At 73.3% G+C, this 15,932-nt stretch overlaps 2 protein-coding genes across 4 annotated transcripts in view; one reads left to right on the top strand and one right to left on the bottom strand.

Annotated features, from left to right (window-relative positions):
- Nucleotides 1–9,117, top strand: part of NFATC2IP (nuclear factor of activated T cells 2 interacting protein) — a 32,445-nt gene extending 23,328 nt beyond the window's left edge. For 2 of the 3 annotated variants that reach the window (XM_075917943.1, XM_075917942.1), the window contains 2 exons: nt 7,616–7,731; nt 7,839–8,065. In XM_075917943.1, coding sequence (XP_075774058.1) covers nt 7,616–7,731; nt 7,839–7,997 — 275 coding nt within the window. In that variant the 3' untranslated portion in view covers nt 7,998–8,065. Of the gene's footprint in view, nt 1–7,615; nt 7,732–7,838; nt 8,066–8,759 lie in introns of those variants that run through there. The other variant, XM_075917941.1, reaches the window with a different exon arrangement.
- A 459-nt stretch (nt 9,118–9,576) lies between these two features.
- On the bottom strand, nt 9,577–12,266 carry LOC142825849 (arylamine N-acetyltransferase 2-like). The gene is given in 3 exon segments (XM_075917940.1): nt 9,577–10,370; nt 10,373–10,638; nt 12,183–12,266. Coding segments are annotated over 2 exon segments (1,059 nt in total). The 5' UTR covers nt 10,638; nt 12,183–12,266.
- Nucleotides 12,267–15,932: the final 3,666 nt, after the last annotated feature.

Raw genomic sequence — 15,932 nt, 5'->3', positions numbered from 1 at the left:
CCCCGCCGCGCCCCTCACACCTCACCGCGCAGGGGCCCCGGGTCACACAGCAGACAGCCCCCCGCCGCGCCCCTCACACCTCACCGCGCAGGGGCCCCGGGTCGCAGAGCAGACAGCCCCCCGCCGCGCCCCTCACACCTCACCGCGCAGGGGCCCCGGGTCACAGAGCAGACAGCCCCCCGCCGCGCCCCTCACACCTCACCGCGCAGGGGCCCCGGGTCACAGAGCAGACCCCCCCGCCGCGCCCCACACACCTCACCGCGCAGGGGCCCCGGGTCGCAGAGCAGACAGCCCCCCGCCGCGCCCCTCACACCTCACCGCACAGGGGCCCCGGGTCACACAGCAGACCCCCCCGCCGCGCCCCACACACCTCACCGCGCAGGGGCCCCGGGTCACACAGCAGACCCCCCCGCCGCGCCCCACACACCTCACCGCGCAGGGGCCCCGGGTCACAGAGCAGACCCCCCCGCCGCGCCCCTCACACCTCACCGCGCAGGGGCCCCGGGTCACAGAGCAGACAGCCCCCCGCCGCGCCCCACACACCTCACCGCGCAGGGGCCCCGGGTCACAGAGCAGACAGCCCCCCGCCGCGCCCCACACACCTCACCGCGCAGGGGCCCCGGGTCACAGAGCAGACCCCCCCGCCGCGCCCCACACACCTCACCGCCAGGGGCCCCGGGTCACAGAGCAGACAGCCCCGCCGCACCCCACACACCTCACCGCGCAGGGGCCCCAGGTCGCAGAGCAGCCCCCCCCGCCGCACCCCTCACACCTCACCGCGCAGGGGCCCCGGGTCACAGAGCAGACAGCCCCCCGCCGCGCCCCTCACACCTCACCGCGCAGGGGCCCCGGGTCACAGAGCAGACAGCCCCACACCGCGCCCCTCACACCTCACCGCGCAGGGGCCCCGGGTCACAGAGCAGACAGCCCCACACCGCGCCCCTCACATCTCACCGCGCAGGGGCCCCGGGTCACAGAGCAGACAGCCCCCCGCCGCGCCCCTCACACCTCACCGCGCAGGGGCCCCGGGTCGCAGAGCAGACCCCCCCGCCGCGCCCCTCACACCTCACCGCGCCCCTCACACCTCACCGCGCAGGGGCCCCGGGTCACAGAGCAGACCCCCCCGCCGCGCCCCTCACACCTCACCGCGCAGGGGCCCCGGGTCACAGAGCAGACAGCCCCCCACCGCGCCCCTCACACCTCACCGCGCAGGGGCCCCGGGTCACAGAGCAGACCCCCCCCGCCGCGCCCCTCACACCTCACCGCGCAGGGGCCCCGGGTCACAGAGCAGACCCCCCCCCGCCGCGCCCCACACACCTCACCGCACAGGGGCCCCGGGTCACAGAGCAGACCCCCCCCGCCGCGCCCCACACACCTCACCGCGCAGGGGCCCCGGGTCACAGAGCAGACAGCCCCACACCGCGCCCCTCACACCTCACCGCGCAGGGGCCCCGGGTCACAGAGCAGACAGCCCCCCGCCGCGCCCCACACACCTCACCGCGCAGGGGCCCCGGGTCACAGAGCAGACAGCCCCCCGCCGCGCCCCACACACCTCACCGCGCAGGGGCCCCGGGTCACAGAGCAGACCCCCCCGCCGCGCCCCTCACACCTCACCGCGCAGGGGCCCCGGGTCACACAGCAGACAGCCCCACACCGCGCCCCTCACACCTCACCGCGCAGGGGCCCCGGGTCGCAGATCAGAGAGCCCCCCGCCGCGCCCCTCACACCTCACCGCGCAGGGGCCCCGGGTCACAGAGCAGACAGCCCCCCACCGCGCCCCACACACCTCACCGCGCAGGGGCCCCGGGTCACAGAGGAGACAGCCCCCCGCCGCGCCCCACACACCTCACCGCGCAGGGGCCCCGGGTCACAGAGCAGACAGCCCCCCGCCGCGCCCCACACACCTCACCGCGCAGGGGCCCCGGGTCACAGAGCAGACAGCCCCCCGCCGCGCCCCACACACCTCACCGCGCAGGGGCCCCGGGTCACAGAGCAGACCCCCCCGCCGCGCCCCACACACCTCACCGCCAGGGGCCCCGGGTCACAGAGCAGACAGCCCCGCCGCACCCCACACACCTCACCGCGCAGGGGCCCCAGGTCGCAGAGCAGACCCCCCCCGCCGCACCCCTCACACCTCACCGCGCAGGGGCCCCGGGTCACAGAGCAGACAGCCCCCCGCCGCGCCCCTCACACCTCACCGCGCAGGGGCCCCGGGTCACAGAGCAGACAGCCCCACACCGCGCCCCTCACACCTCACCGCGCAGGGGCCCCGGGTCACAGAGCAGACAGCCCCCCGCCGCGCCCCTCACACCTCACCGCGCAGGGGCCCCGGGTCGCAGAGCAGACCCCCCCGCCGCGCCCCTCACACCTCACCGCGCCCCTCACACCTCACCGCGCAGGGGCCCCGGGTCACAGAGCAGACCCCCCCGCCGCGCCCCTCACACCTCACCGCGCAGGGGCCCCGGGTCGCAGAGCAGACCCCCCCCGCCGCGCCCCACACACCTCACCGCGCAGGGGCCCCGGGTCACAGAGCAGACCCCCCCCGCCGCGCCCCTCACACCTCACCGCGCAGGGGCCCCGGGTCGCAGATCAGAGAGCCCCCCGCCGCGCCCCTCACACCTCACCGCGCAGGGGCCCCGGGTCACAGAGCAGACAGCCCCCCACCGCGCCCCACACACCTCACCGCGCAGGGGCCCCGGGTCACAGAGCAGACAGCCCCCCGCCGCGCCCCACACACCTCACCCGCGCAGGGGCCCCGGGTCACAGAGCAGACAGCCCCCCCGCCGCGCCCCACACACCTCACCGCGCAGGGGCCCCGGGTCACAGAGCAGACCCCCCCGCCGCGCCCCACACACCTCACCGCGCAGGGGCCCCGGGTCACAGAGCAGACAGCCCCCCGCCGCGCCCCACACACCTCACCGCGCAGGGGCCCCGGGTCACAGAGCAGACCCCCCCCGCCGCGCCCCACACACCTCACCGCGCAGGGGCCCCGGGTCACAGAGCAGACCCCCCCGCCACGCCCACACACCTCACCACGCAGGGGCCCCGGGTCACAGAGCAGACCCCCCCGCCGCGCCCCACACACCTCACCGCGCAGGGGCCCCGGGTCGCAGATCAGACAGCCCCCCGCCGCACCCCTCACACCTCACCGCGCAGAGGCCCCGGGTCACAGAGCAGACAGCCCCCCGCCGCGCCCCACACACCTCACCGCGCAGGGGCCCCGGGTCACACAGCAGACCCCCCCGCCGCGCCCCACACACCTCACCGCGCAGGGGCCCCGGGTCACAGAGCAGACCCCCCCGCCGCGCCCCTCACACCTCACCGCGCAGGGGCCCCGGGTCACAGAGCAGACAGCCCCCCGCCGCGCCCCACACACCTCACCGCGCAGGGGCCCCGGGTCACACAGCAGACAGCCCCCCGCCGCGCCCCTCACACCTCACCGCGCAGGGGCCCCGGGTCACAGAGCAGACCCCCCCCGCCGCGCCCCTCACACCTCACCGCGCAGGGGCCCCGGGTCACAGAGCAGACAGCCCCCCGCCGCGCCCCTCACACCTCAACCGCGCAGGGGCCCCGGGTCACAGAGCAGACAGCCCCCCGCCGCGCCCCTCACACCTCACCGCGCAGGGGCCCCGGTCACAGAGCAGACCCCCCCGCCGCGCCCCACACACCTCACCGCGCAGGGGCCCCGGGTCGCAGAGCAGACAGCCCCCCGCCGCGCCCCTCACACCTCACCGCGCAGGGGCCCCGGGTCACAGAGCAGACAGCCCTCAGCCGCGCCCCTCACACCTCACCGCGCAGGGGCCCCGGGTCACAGAGCAGACCCCCCCCGCCGCGCCCCACACACCTCACCGCGCAGGGGCCCCGGGTCACAGAGCAGACAGCCCCACACCGCGCCCCTCACACCTCACCGCGCAGGGGCCCCGGGTCGCAGAGCAGACAGCCCCCCCGCCGCGCCCCTCACACCTCACCGCGCAGGGGCCCCGGGTCACAGAGCAGACAGCCCCCCGCCGCGCCCCACACACCTCACCGCGCAGGGGCCCCGGTGTCACAGAGCAGACAGCCCCCCGCCGCGCCCCACACACCTCACCCGCGCAGGGGCCCCGGGTCACAGAGCAGACAGCCCCCCGCCGCGCCCCACACACCTCACCGCGCAGGGGCCCCGGGTCACAGAGCAGACCCCCCCGCCGCGCCCCACACACCTCACCGCGCAGGGGCCCCGGGTCACAGAGCAGACAGCCCCCCGCCGCGCCCCACACACCTCACTGCGCAGGGGCCCCGGGTCACAGAGCAGACCCCCCCCGCCGCGCCCCACACACCTCACCGCGCAGGGGCCCCGGGTCACAGAGCAGACCCGCCCCGCCGCACCCCTCACACCTCACCGCGCAGAGGCCCCGGGTCACAGAGCAGACAGCCCCCCGCCGCGCCCCACACACCTCACCGCGCAGGGGCCCCGGGTCACAGAGCAGACAGCCCCGCCGCACCCCTCACACCTCACCGCGCAGGGGCCCCGGGTCGCAGAGCAGACAGCCCCCCGCCGTGCCCCTCACACCTCACCGCGCAGGGGCCCCGGGTCACAGAGCAGACCCCCCCGCCGCGCCCCTCACACCTCACCGCGCAGGGGCCCCCGGGTCACAGAGCAGACAGCCCCCCGCCGCGCCCCACACACCTCACCGCGCAGGGGCTCCGGGTCACAGAGCAGACCCCCCCCCGCGCCCCTCACACCTCACCGCGCAGGGGCCCCGGGTCACAGAGCAGACCCCCCCGCCGCGCCCCACACACCTCACCGCGCAGGGGCCCCGGGTCGCAGAGCAGACCCCCCCGCCACGCCCCTCACACCTCACCGCGCAGGGGCCCCGGGTCCCAGAGCAGACAGCCCCCCGCCACGCCCCACACACCTCACCGCGCAGGGGCCCCGGGTCACAGAGCAGACAGCCCCCCCGCCGCGCCCCACACACCTCACCGCGCAGGGCCCCGGGGTACAGAGCAGACAGCCCCCCGCCGCGCCCCTCACACCTCACCGCGCAGGGGCCCCGGGGTACAGAGCAGACAGCCCCCCGCCGCGCCCCTCACACCTCACCGCGCAGGGGCCCCGGGGTACAGAGCAGACAGCCCCCCGCCGTGCCCCACACACCTCACCGCGCAGGGGCCCCGGGGTACAGAGCAGACAGCCCCCCGCCGCACCCCTCACACCTCACCGCGCCCCTCACACCTCACCGCGCAGGGGCCCCGGGTCGCAGAGCAGACAGCCCCCCGCCGCGCCCCACAAACCTCACTGCACAGGGGCCCCGGATCACAGAGCAGACAGCCCCCCGCCGCACCCCTCACACCTCACCGCGCCCCTCACACCTCACCGCGCAGGGGCCCCGGGTCGCAGAGCAGACAGCCCCCCGCCGTGCCCCACACACCTCACCGCGCAGGGGCCCCGGGGTACAGAGCAGACAGCCCCCCGCCGCGCCCCTCACACCTCACCGCGCCCCTCACACCTCACCGCGCCCCTCACACCTCACCGCGCCCCTCACACCTCACCGCGCAGGGGCCCCGGGTCGCAGAGCAGACAGCCCCCCGCCGCGCCCCTCACACCTCACCGCGCAGGGGCCCCGGGTCACAGAGCAGACAGCCCCACACCGCGCCCCACACACCTCACCGCGCAGGGGCCCCGGGTCACAGAGCAGACCCCCCCGCCGCGCCCCACACACCTCACCACGCAGGGGCCCCGGGTCGCAGAGCAGAAAGCCCCCCGCCGCGCCCCTCACACCTCACCATGCAGGGGCCCCGGGTCGCAGAGCAGACAGCCCCCCGCCGCGCCCCTCACACCTCACCGCGCAGGGGCCCCGGGTCACAGAGCAGACCCCCCCGCCGCGCCCCTCACACCTCACCGCGCCCCTCACACCTCACCGCGCAGGGGCCCCGGGTCACAGAGCAGACAGCCCCCCCGCCGCGCCCCACACACCTCACCGCGCAGGGGCCCCGGGTCGCAGAGCAGACCCCCCCGCCGCGCCCCACACACCTCACCGCGCAGGGGCCCCGGGTCACAGAGCAGACCCCCCCGCCGCGCCCCTCACACCTCACCGCGCAGGGGCCCCGGGTCGCAGAGCAGACCCCCCCGCCGCGCCCCTCACACCTCACCGCACAGGGGCCCCGGGGTACAGAGCAGACAGCCCCCCGCCGCGCCCCACACACCTCACCGCGCAGGGGCCCCGGGTCACAGAGCAGACCCCCCCGCCGCGCCCCTCACACCTCACCGCGCAGGGGCCCCGGGTCGCAGAGCAGACCCCCCCGCCGCGCCCCACACACCTCACCGCGCAGGGGCCCCGGGTCACAGAGCAGACCCCCCCGCCGCGCCCCACACACCTCACCGCGCAGGGGCCCCGGGTCACAGAGCAGACAGCCCCCCGCCGCGCCCCACACACCTCACCGCGCAGGGGCCCCGGTCACAGAGCAGACCCCCCCGCCGCGCCCCTCACACCTCACCGCGCAGGGGCCCCGGGTCACAGAGCAGACAGCCCCGCCGCGCCCCTCACACCTCACCGCGCAGGGGCCCCGGGTCACAGAGCAGACAGCCCCCCGCCGTGCCCCACACACCTCACCGCGCAGGGGCCCCGGGGTACAGAGCAGACAGCCCCCCGCCGCACCCCTCACACCTCACCGCGCCCCTCACACCTCACCGCGCCCCTCACACCTCACCGCGCAGGGGCCCCGGGTCACAGCGCAGACCCCCCCGCCGCGCCCCTCACACCTCACCGCGCAGGGGCCCCGGGGTACAGAGCAGACAGCCCCCCGCCGCGCCCCACACACCTCACCGCGCAGGGGCCCCGGGTCACAGAGCAGACAGCCCCCCGCCGCGCCCCTCAGACGTCACCGCGCAGGGGCCCCGGGTCACAGAGCAGACAGCCCCCCCCGCCGCGCCCCTCACACCTCACCGCGCAGGGGCCCCGGGTCACACAGCAGACCCCCCCGCCGCGCCCCTCACACCTCACTGCGCAGGGGCCCCGGGTCACAGAGCAGACAGCCCCCCGCCGCGCCCCTCACACCTCACCGCGCAGGGGCCCCGGGTCGCAGAGCAGACAGCCCCCCGCCGCGCCCCTCACACCTCACCGCGCAGGGGCCCCGGGTCACAGAGCAGACCCCCCCGCCGCGCCCCACACACCTCACCGCGCAGGGGCCCCGGGTCGCAGAGCAGACCCCCCCGCCGCGCCCCACACACCTCACCGCGCAGGGGCCCCGGGTCACAGAGCAGACCCCCCCCGCCGCGCCCCTCACACCTCACCGCGCAGGGGCCCCGGGTCACAGAGCAGACCCCCCCGCCGCGCCCCACACACCTCACCGCGCAGGGGCCCCGGGTCGCAGAGCAGACCCCCCCGCCGCGCCCCACACACCTCACCACGCAGGGGCCCCGGGTCACAGAGCAGACCCCCCCGCCGCGCCCCTCACACCTCACCGCGTAGGGGCCCCGGGTCGCGCCACAGTCTCCAAGTCCCTGCAAGGTGGGACAGTCGGGGCTGGGGGATGGAGGGGCTCGGGGACTGGTGGGCTGGCCAGGGGCGGTGGGGGTCCCTGCCAGCGCCCCGTCTCTGCTGGAGCGCCCCAGCTGCCCGCCCCTCGCTGTTCCCTGCAGACTGCGTGGTGGACGTGGCGGCGGGGGAGCCGGGGGCCAGGCCGGGCCCCGGGGAGCTGCGGCTGACGGTGCGAGGCCAGGAGAAGGACTCTCAGCTCACGCTCACCGTGCCCAGGGTAAGGGGGTGCCTGCAGCGTGTCCCGGGTCGGGGGAGGGGCGCGCTCCCTGGGGCGCTGGGGGGCTGCATGGCCCTGGCACGGAGCTGTTGGCTGTGTCCCGGCAGGCGGAGCCGCTGCACGGGCTGATGGAGCGGTACCAGCAGGCCATGGGGCTGGGCGGCCGGCAGCTCCGCTTCTTCTTCGACGGGCAGCGCCTGGCGGGAACCCGCACGCCCGAGCAGCTGGGCATGGAGCCCGACGACGTCATCGAGGCCTGGGCCTAGGCCCCCCCCCCCCCACTGGGCATGGAGCCCGACGACGTCATCGAGGCCTGGGCCTAGGCCCCCCCCCAGCTGGGCACGGAGCCCGACGACGTCATCGAGGCCTCCCCCCCAGCTGGGCACGGAGCCCGACGACGTCATCGAGGCCTGGGCCTAGGCCCCCCCCCAGCTGGGCACGGAGCCCGACGACGTCATCGAGGCCTGGGCCTAGGCCCCCCCCCCCCCCTCCAGCTGGGCATGGAGCCCGACGACGTCATCGAGGCCTGGGCCTAGGGCCCCCCCCCCCCCCAGCTGGGCACGGAGCCCGACGACGTCATCGAGGCCTGGGCCTAGGCCCCCCCCCCCCCCCCTAGCTGGGCACGGAGCCCGACGACGTCATCGAGGCCTGGGCCTAGCACCCCCCCCCCCACTGGGCACGGAGCCCGACGACGTCATCGAGGCCTGGGCCTAGGCCCCCCCCCCCCCCCCAGCTGGGCACGGAGCCCGACGACGTCATCGAGGCCTGGGCCTAGGCCCCCCCCCCCCCCCAGCTGGGCACGGAGCCCGACGACGTCATCGAGGCCTGGGCCTAGGCCCCCCCCCCCCCCCCAGCTGGGCACGGAGCCCGACGACGTCATCGAGGCCTGGGCCTAGGCCCCCCCCCCACTGGGCATGGAGCCCGACGACGTCATCGAGGACTGGGGCCTAGGCCCCCCCCCCCCCCAGCTGGGCACGGAGCCCGACGACGTCATCGAGGACTGGGCCTAGGCCCCCCCCCCCCCCCCCACTGGGCACGGAGCCCGACGACGTCAGCGAGGCCTGGGCCTAGCACCCCCCCCCCCCCCACTGGGCACGGAGCCCGACGACGTCATCGAGGCCTGGGCCTAGGCCCCCCCCCCACTGGGCATGGAGCCCGACGACGTCATCGAGGCCTGGGCCTAGGGCCCCCCCCCCCCCCACTGGGCACGGAGCCAGACGACGTCATCGAGGCCTGGGCCTAGGCCCCCCCCCCCCACTGGGCACGGAGCCCGACGACGTCATCGAGGCCTGGGCCTAGGCCCCCCCCCCAGCTGGGCACGGAGCCCCATGACGTCATCGAGGCCTGGGCCTAGGCCCCCCCCCAGCTGGGCACGGAGCCCCATGACGTCATCGAGGCCTGGGCCTAGGCCCCCCCCCCCAGCTGGGCACGGAGCCCCATGACGTCATCGAGGCCTGGGCCTAGGCCCCCCCCCAGCTGGGCGTCATCGAGGCCTGGGCCTAGCACCCCCCCCCCCACTGGGCACGGAGCCCGACGACGTCAGCGAGGCCTGGGCCTAGGGCCCCCCCCCCCCCCCCCACTGGGCACGGAGCCCGACGACGTCATCGAGGCCTGGGCCTAGCACCCCTCCCCCCACTGGGCACGGAGCCCGACGACGTCAGCGAGGCCTGGGCCTAGGCCCCCCCCCCCAGTGTCTCTTCCATCCCCCCCAAGCTGGCTACAGTCTGACAGCGTCAGTGAGGCCCAGGCTGAGGCCTGCTCCGTGTGTCCCCGTCCCCCTCACCGCTTGCTGTGGCTGAGCCCCCCCGTGGGGCATGGAGCCCCAGGACTGCTCGAGGCCTGGGTCTAGTCCCCCACACGCTGGGCACGGAGCCTTCTGCTGCCATGGAGCCAGTGGGCATGGCTGAGCCTCCCCCCCTTGTGTGCCGGGGTGCCTGGGGGGGAAGCAGGTCTGGACTGAATAAAGAAATGCAGCCATGTGCCCTGAGCCTCTGGCCCTTTGTGGGTGGGGGGGGGGGGGGGGCCTCTGGGCCAGGCAGTACAGGGACCTGCCCCCCAGCTCCCAGGCGCAGACCCACTGATGCTACCGGAGCCAGCCAGGAGGCCAGCGTCCCCTCCCACTGGTGCCACTGCAGCGTGCTCAGAGGGGCGGCACGGGGGCAGTGGGGCGGGAGCTGGACGTCTTGGTCCCTGGGTGCCGAAGAGGCGCTGCAGCAGGGCAGGGATCTCGTGGGCCTGCAGGGCGGTCTCGGGGCGCTCGCGGCCCTGCGTGGCGATGAGACGCCAGCCCATGTAGGTCAGGCGCCCGCCGCCCGGCTGGGGCAGGCTGCAGAAGGACTTGCAGGCGAAGACGGAGCTGGGCGAGCGCTGGTGGTACTGGCACATGGCGGCGAAGTCGGCCAGCTCCCGCTCCTCCAGCGTGAAGGTGTAGAGCGTCCGCCCCGGCTCGCCGGGCCCCTCCCGCCGCTCCAGCGCCCACACGCCCCCCGCCAGCCCCAGCCAGAAGGTGCCGCCCTCCTGCGCCTGCTCCAGGCCCGGCTCCAGCCGCAGGGGCTCCAGGAAGCCCTCGCCAAAGCCCACGTCGCACAGGAAGCGCCGGGCGCCCAGGCGGACCAGCAGCAGCAGGTGGTCGCGGGGCCGGTGAAACGGTTGCGCACGCGGCCTGCCAGCCCGGCTGCGCAGAAGCCCAGCGCCCGCAGCAGCCACAGGAAGAGCCCGTTGATCTCGTAGCAGAAGCCGCTGCGGTGCCGCCGCACGATCTTGTCGTAGAGCAGGGGCAGCGCCAGGGTGATGGGCTCCCCGCAGTGCACGCTCAGGCTCTCGAAGGGCACCGCCAGCAGCGTCTCCAGGGTGGGCTCCCTCGGGTCCTGGTAGCCGATCCGGCACAGATAGGCGCCCAGCTCCATCCTGGGGGGAGCGGCTGTGAGCAAGTGACCTGGGGCTCCCGGCCATCCACGCCCCCCCAGAGGAACAGAGCACCCGGAGGGCTCGGAGCTGCCTCCTGCTCTAACCACTGCACCCCGCTCCCCCCCCCCCCGGGGCCCTGGCTCGTAGCCGCCTCCTGCTCTAACGAGTGCACCCCGCTCCCCCCCGGGGCCCTGGCTCAGAGCCGCCTCCTGCTCTAACCCCTGCACCCCGCTCCCCCCCGGGGCCCTGGCTTGGAGCCGCCTCCTGCTCTAACCCCTGCACCCCGCTCCCCCCGGGGCCCTGGCTCGGAGCCGCCTCCTGCTCTAACCACTGCACCCTGCTCCCCCCCGGGGCCCTGGCTCGGAGCCGCCTCCTGCTCTAACCACTGCACCCTGCTCCCCCCCTGCGGCCCTGGCTCTGAGCCGCCTCCTGCTCTAACCAGTGCACCCCGCTCCCCCCCGGGGCCCTGGCTCAGAGCTGCCTCCTGCTCTAACCCCTGCACCCCGCTCCCCCCCCGGGGCCCTGGCTCGGAGCCGCCTCCTGCTCTAACCACTGCACCCCGCTCCCCCCTGGGGCCCTGGCTCGGAGCCGCCTCCTGCTCTAACCACTGCACCCCGCTCCCCCCCTGGGGCCCTGGCTCGGAGCCGCCTCCTGCTCTAACCCCTGCACCCTGCTCCCCCCCTGGGGCCCTGGCTCGGAGCCGCCTCCTGCTCTAACCCCTGCATCCCGCTCCCCCCCTGGGGCCCTGGCTCGGAGCCGCCTCCTGCTCTAACCCGTGCACCCCGCTCCCCCCGGGGCCCTGGCTCGGAGCCGCCTCCTGCTCTAACCACTGCACCCTGCTCCCCCCCGGGGCCCTGGCTCGGAGCCGCCTCCTGCTCTAACCACTGCACCCTGCTCCCCCCCTGCGGCCCTGGCTCTGAGCCGCCTCCTGCTCTAACCAGTGCACCCCGCTCCCCCCCCCGGGGCCCTGGCTCTGAGCCGCCTCCTGCTCTAACCAGTGCACCCCGCTCCCCCCCCCGGGGCCCTGGCTCTGAGCCGCCTCCTGCTCTAACCCCTGCACCCCGCTCCCCCCCCGGGCCCTGGCTCTGAGCCGCCTCCTGCTCTGAGTGCACCCCGCTCCCCCCCCGGGCCCTGGCTCGGAGCCGCCTCCTGCTCTAACCACTGCACCCTGCTCCCCCCCTGGGGCCCTGGCTCTGAGCCGCCTCCTGCTCTAACCATTGCACCCCGCTCCCCCCCTGGGGCCCTGGCTCGGAGCCGCCTCCTGCTCTAACCCCTGCACCCTGCTCCCCCCCCCGGGGCCCTGGCTCGGAGCCGCCTCCTGCTTTAACCACTGCACCCCGCTCCGCCCTGGGGCCCTGGCTCGGAGCCGCCTCCTGCTCTAACCCCTGCACCCCGCTCCCCCCCGGGGCCCTGGCTCGGAGCCGCCTCCTGCTCTAACCCCTGCACCCCGCTCCCCCCCTGGGGCCCTGGCTCGGAGCCGCCTCCTGCTCTAACCCCTGCACCCTGCTCCCATCCCAAATCTGGAGCGAGCCCAGGGTCTGTACCGGCCGAGGCGACCTCCGTCCCGAGTGCAGAGCTCATCGCTCCCAGCTGCGCAGCCCGGCCCTCGCTTTCGCAGGCCGGGCCGAGCTCTGGGCCCCGCCTCATCCTGGGCAGGGCGGCGATCGCTCTGGAGTGAGTCACAGCACGGGAGCGCCTGGTAACCCCCCCGGACAGACACACGGACACCCCCCCAGTGAGTCACAGCACGGGAGCGCCTGGTAACCCCCCCGGACAGACACACGGACACCCCCCCAGTGAGTCACAGCACGGGAGCGCCTGGTAACCCCCCCGGACAGACACACGGACACCCCCCCAGTGAGTCACAGCACGGGAGCGCCTGGTAACCCCCCCGGACAGACACCCCCCCGGACAGACACACGGACACCCCCCCAGTGAGTCACAGCACGGGAGCGCCTGGTAACCCCCCCCGGACAGACACCCCCCCGGACAGACACACGGACACCCCCCCAGTGAGTCACAGCACGGGAGCGTCTGGTAACCCCCCCCCCGGACAGACACCCCCCCGGACAGACACCCCCCCGGACAGACACACGGACACCCCCCCAGTGAGTCACAGCACGGGAGCGCCTGGTAACCCCCCCCTGGACGTACACCCCCCCAGTGAGTCACAGCACGGGAGCGTCTGGTAACCCCCCCCGGACAGACACCCCCCCGGACAGACACACGGACACCCCCCAGTGAGTCACAGCACGGGAGCGCCTGGTAACCCCCCCGGACAGACACCCCCCCCGGACAGACACACGGACACCCCCCAGTGAGTCACAGCACGGGAGCGCCTGGTAACCCCCCCCGGACAGACACCCCCCCAGTGAGTCACAGCACGGGAGCGCCTGGTAACCCCCCCGGACAGACACACGGACACCCCCCCCCCCAGTGAGTCACAGCACGGGAGCGTCTGGTAACCCCCCCGGACAGACACCCCCCCGGACAGACACACGGACACCCCCCCAGTGAGTCACAGCACGGGAGCGCCTGGTAACCCCCCCCCCGGACAGACACCCCCCCCGGACAGACACACGGACACCCCCCAGTGAGTCACAGCACGGGAGCGCCTGGTAACCCCCCCGGACAGACACCCCCCCGGACAGACACACGGACACCCCCCAGTGAGTCACAGCACGGGAGCGCCTGGTAACCCCCCCGGACAGACACCCCCCCGGACAGACACACGGACACCCCCCCAGTGAGTCACAGCACGGGAGTGCCTGGTAACCCCCCCGGACAGACACACGGACACCCCCCCAGTGAGTCACAGCACGGGAGCGCCTGGTAACCCCCCCGGACAGACACACGGACACCCCCCCCCCCCAGTGAGTCACAGCACGGGAGCGCCTGGTAACCCCCCCGGACAGACACCCCCCCGGACAGACACACGGACACCCCCCCGTGAGTCACAGCACGGGAGCGCCTGGTAACCCCCCCGGACAGACACCCCCCCGGACAGACACACGGACACCCCCCCAGTGAGTCACAGCACGGGAGCACCTGGTAACCCCCCCGGACAGACACACGGACACCCCCCCAGTGAGTCACAGCACGGGAGTGCCTGGTAACCCCCCCGGACAGACACCCCCCCGGACAGACACACGGACACCCCCCCAGTGAGTCACAGCACGGGAGCGCCTGGTAACCCCCCCCCCGGACAGACACCCCCCCCGGACAGACACACGGACACCCCCCAGTGAGTCACAGCACGGGAGCGCCTGGTAACCCCCCCGGACAGACACCCCCCCCGGACAGACACACGGACACCCCCCCAGTGAGTCACAGCACGGGAGCGCCTGGTAACCCCCCCCCGGACAGACACTCCCCCGGACTGACACACGGACACCCCCCCCCCCGTGAGTCTCAGCACGGGAGCGCCTGGTAACCCCCCCGGACAGACACCCCCCCGGACAGACACACGGACACCCCCCCAGTGAGTCTCAGCACGGGAGCGTCTGGTAACCCCCCCGGACAGACACCCCCCCCCGGACAGACACACGGACACCCCCCCAGTGAGTCACAGCACGGGAGCGTCTGGTAACCCCCCCCCCCGGACAGACACACAGACACCCCCATCCTCCAGTGAATTCACAGCGCAGAAGCACCTTGTAATTCTCCTCACTCCCCACCCTCCCCCGGGGTACAGACAGACAGACACCACCCAGCTCCCACACACAGGCACAGTGTGTGTGTGTGTGTGTGTCTTTCTGACAGTGTATGGATATGTGGGTGTTTCTGTGTGTGTGTGTGTGTGTGTGTGTGGCTGTGTTGGTGTGTGGGTGTTTCTGTGTGTGTGTGTGTGTGTGTGGCTGTGTTGGTGTGTGGGTGTTTCTGTGTGTGTGTGTGTGTGTGTGTGGCTGTGTTGGTGTGTGGGTGTTTCTGTGTGTGTGTGTGTGTCTGTGGCTGTTTAGGTGTGTGGGTGTGGCAGTGTGGGTGTTTCTGTGTGTGTGTGTGTGGCTGTGTGGGTGTTTCTGTGGGTGTGTGTGTGGCTGTGTAGGTGTGTGGGTGTGGGTGTGTGGGTGTGGCAGTGTGTGTGTGTGTGTGGCTGTGTAGGTGTGTGTGGCTGTGTAGGTGTGTGTGTGGCTGTGTGTGGCGCTGTGTGTCTGTGTGTGTGTGTGTGTGTGTGTCTGTGTGTGGGTGTGGGTGTCTGTGTGTGTGTGTGGCTGTGTAGGTGTGTGGATGTGTCTGTGTGTGTGTGTATGTGTGGCTGTGTCTGTGTGTGTGGGTGTTTCTGTGGGTGTGGGTGTGGCTGTGTAGGTGTGTGTAGGTGTGTCTGTTTGTGTGTCTGTGTGTGTGGCTGTGGCAGTGTGTCTGTGGGTGTGTCTGTGTGTGTGTCTGTGTGTGTGTGGTTGTGGCAGTGTGTCTGCATGTGTGCCTGTAGCAGTGTGTCTGTGTCTGTCTGTGTGTGTGTGGCTGTGTGTGTGTGTAGGTGTGTGTGTGTGGCTGTGTGGCTGTGTTTGTGTAGGTGTGTGGGTGTGGGTGGCTATGTAGGTGTGTGTAGGTGTGTCTGTGTAGGTGTGTTGGTGTGTCTGTGTGTGTGGCTGTGGCAGTGTGTCTGTGTGTGTGTGGTTGTGGCAGTGTGTCTGTGTGTGTGGCTGTGGCAGTGTGTCTGTGTGTGTGTGTGTAGGTGTGTGTGTGTGTGTAGGTGTAGGTGTGTGGGTGTAGGTGTAGGTGTGGGTGTAGGTGAGTGTGGCTGTGTGGGGGTGTGGGTGTAGGTGTGTGGGTGTGGGTGTGGCTGTGTGTCTGTGTAGGTGTGTGGGTGTGGGTGTAGGTGTAGGTGTGTGTCTGTGTGTGTGTAGGTGTGTGGGTGTGGGTGTAGGTGTAGGTGTAGGTGTGTGGCTGTGTGGGTGTGTGTGGGTGTGGGTGTGTGTGGGTGTAGGTGTGGGTGTAGGTGTGTGTGGGTGTAGGTGTAGGTGTGTGTGGGTGTGTGTCTGTGTGTGTGTAGGTGTGTGGGTGTGGCTGTGTGTGTGTGTGTAGGTGTGTGGGTGTGGCTGTGTGTGTGTGTGTGTAGGTGTGTGGGTGTGGCTGTGTGTGTGTAGGTGTAGGTGTGTGTGTGTGTGTGTGGCTGTGTGTCTGTGTGTGTAGGTGTGTGTGTGTGTGTCTGTGTAGGTGTGTGTGTGTAGGTGTGTGTGGCTGTGTGTCTGTGTGGCTGTGGGTGTAGGTGTGTGTGTCTGTGTGTGTGTGTGTCTGTGTAGGTGTGTGGGTGTAGGTGTGTGTGGCTGTGTGTCTGTGTGGCTGTGGGTGTA

Source organism: Pelodiscus sinensis, unplaced genomic scaffold (genome assembly GCF_049634645.1).
Source record: "Pelodiscus sinensis isolate JC-2024 unplaced genomic scaffold, ASM4963464v1 ctg135, whole genome shotgun sequence".
NCBI classification, from domain to species: domain Eukaryota; kingdom Metazoa; phylum Chordata; order Testudines; family Trionychidae; genus Pelodiscus; species Pelodiscus sinensis.
This window is presented reverse-complemented; position numbering and strand designations above follow the sequence as displayed.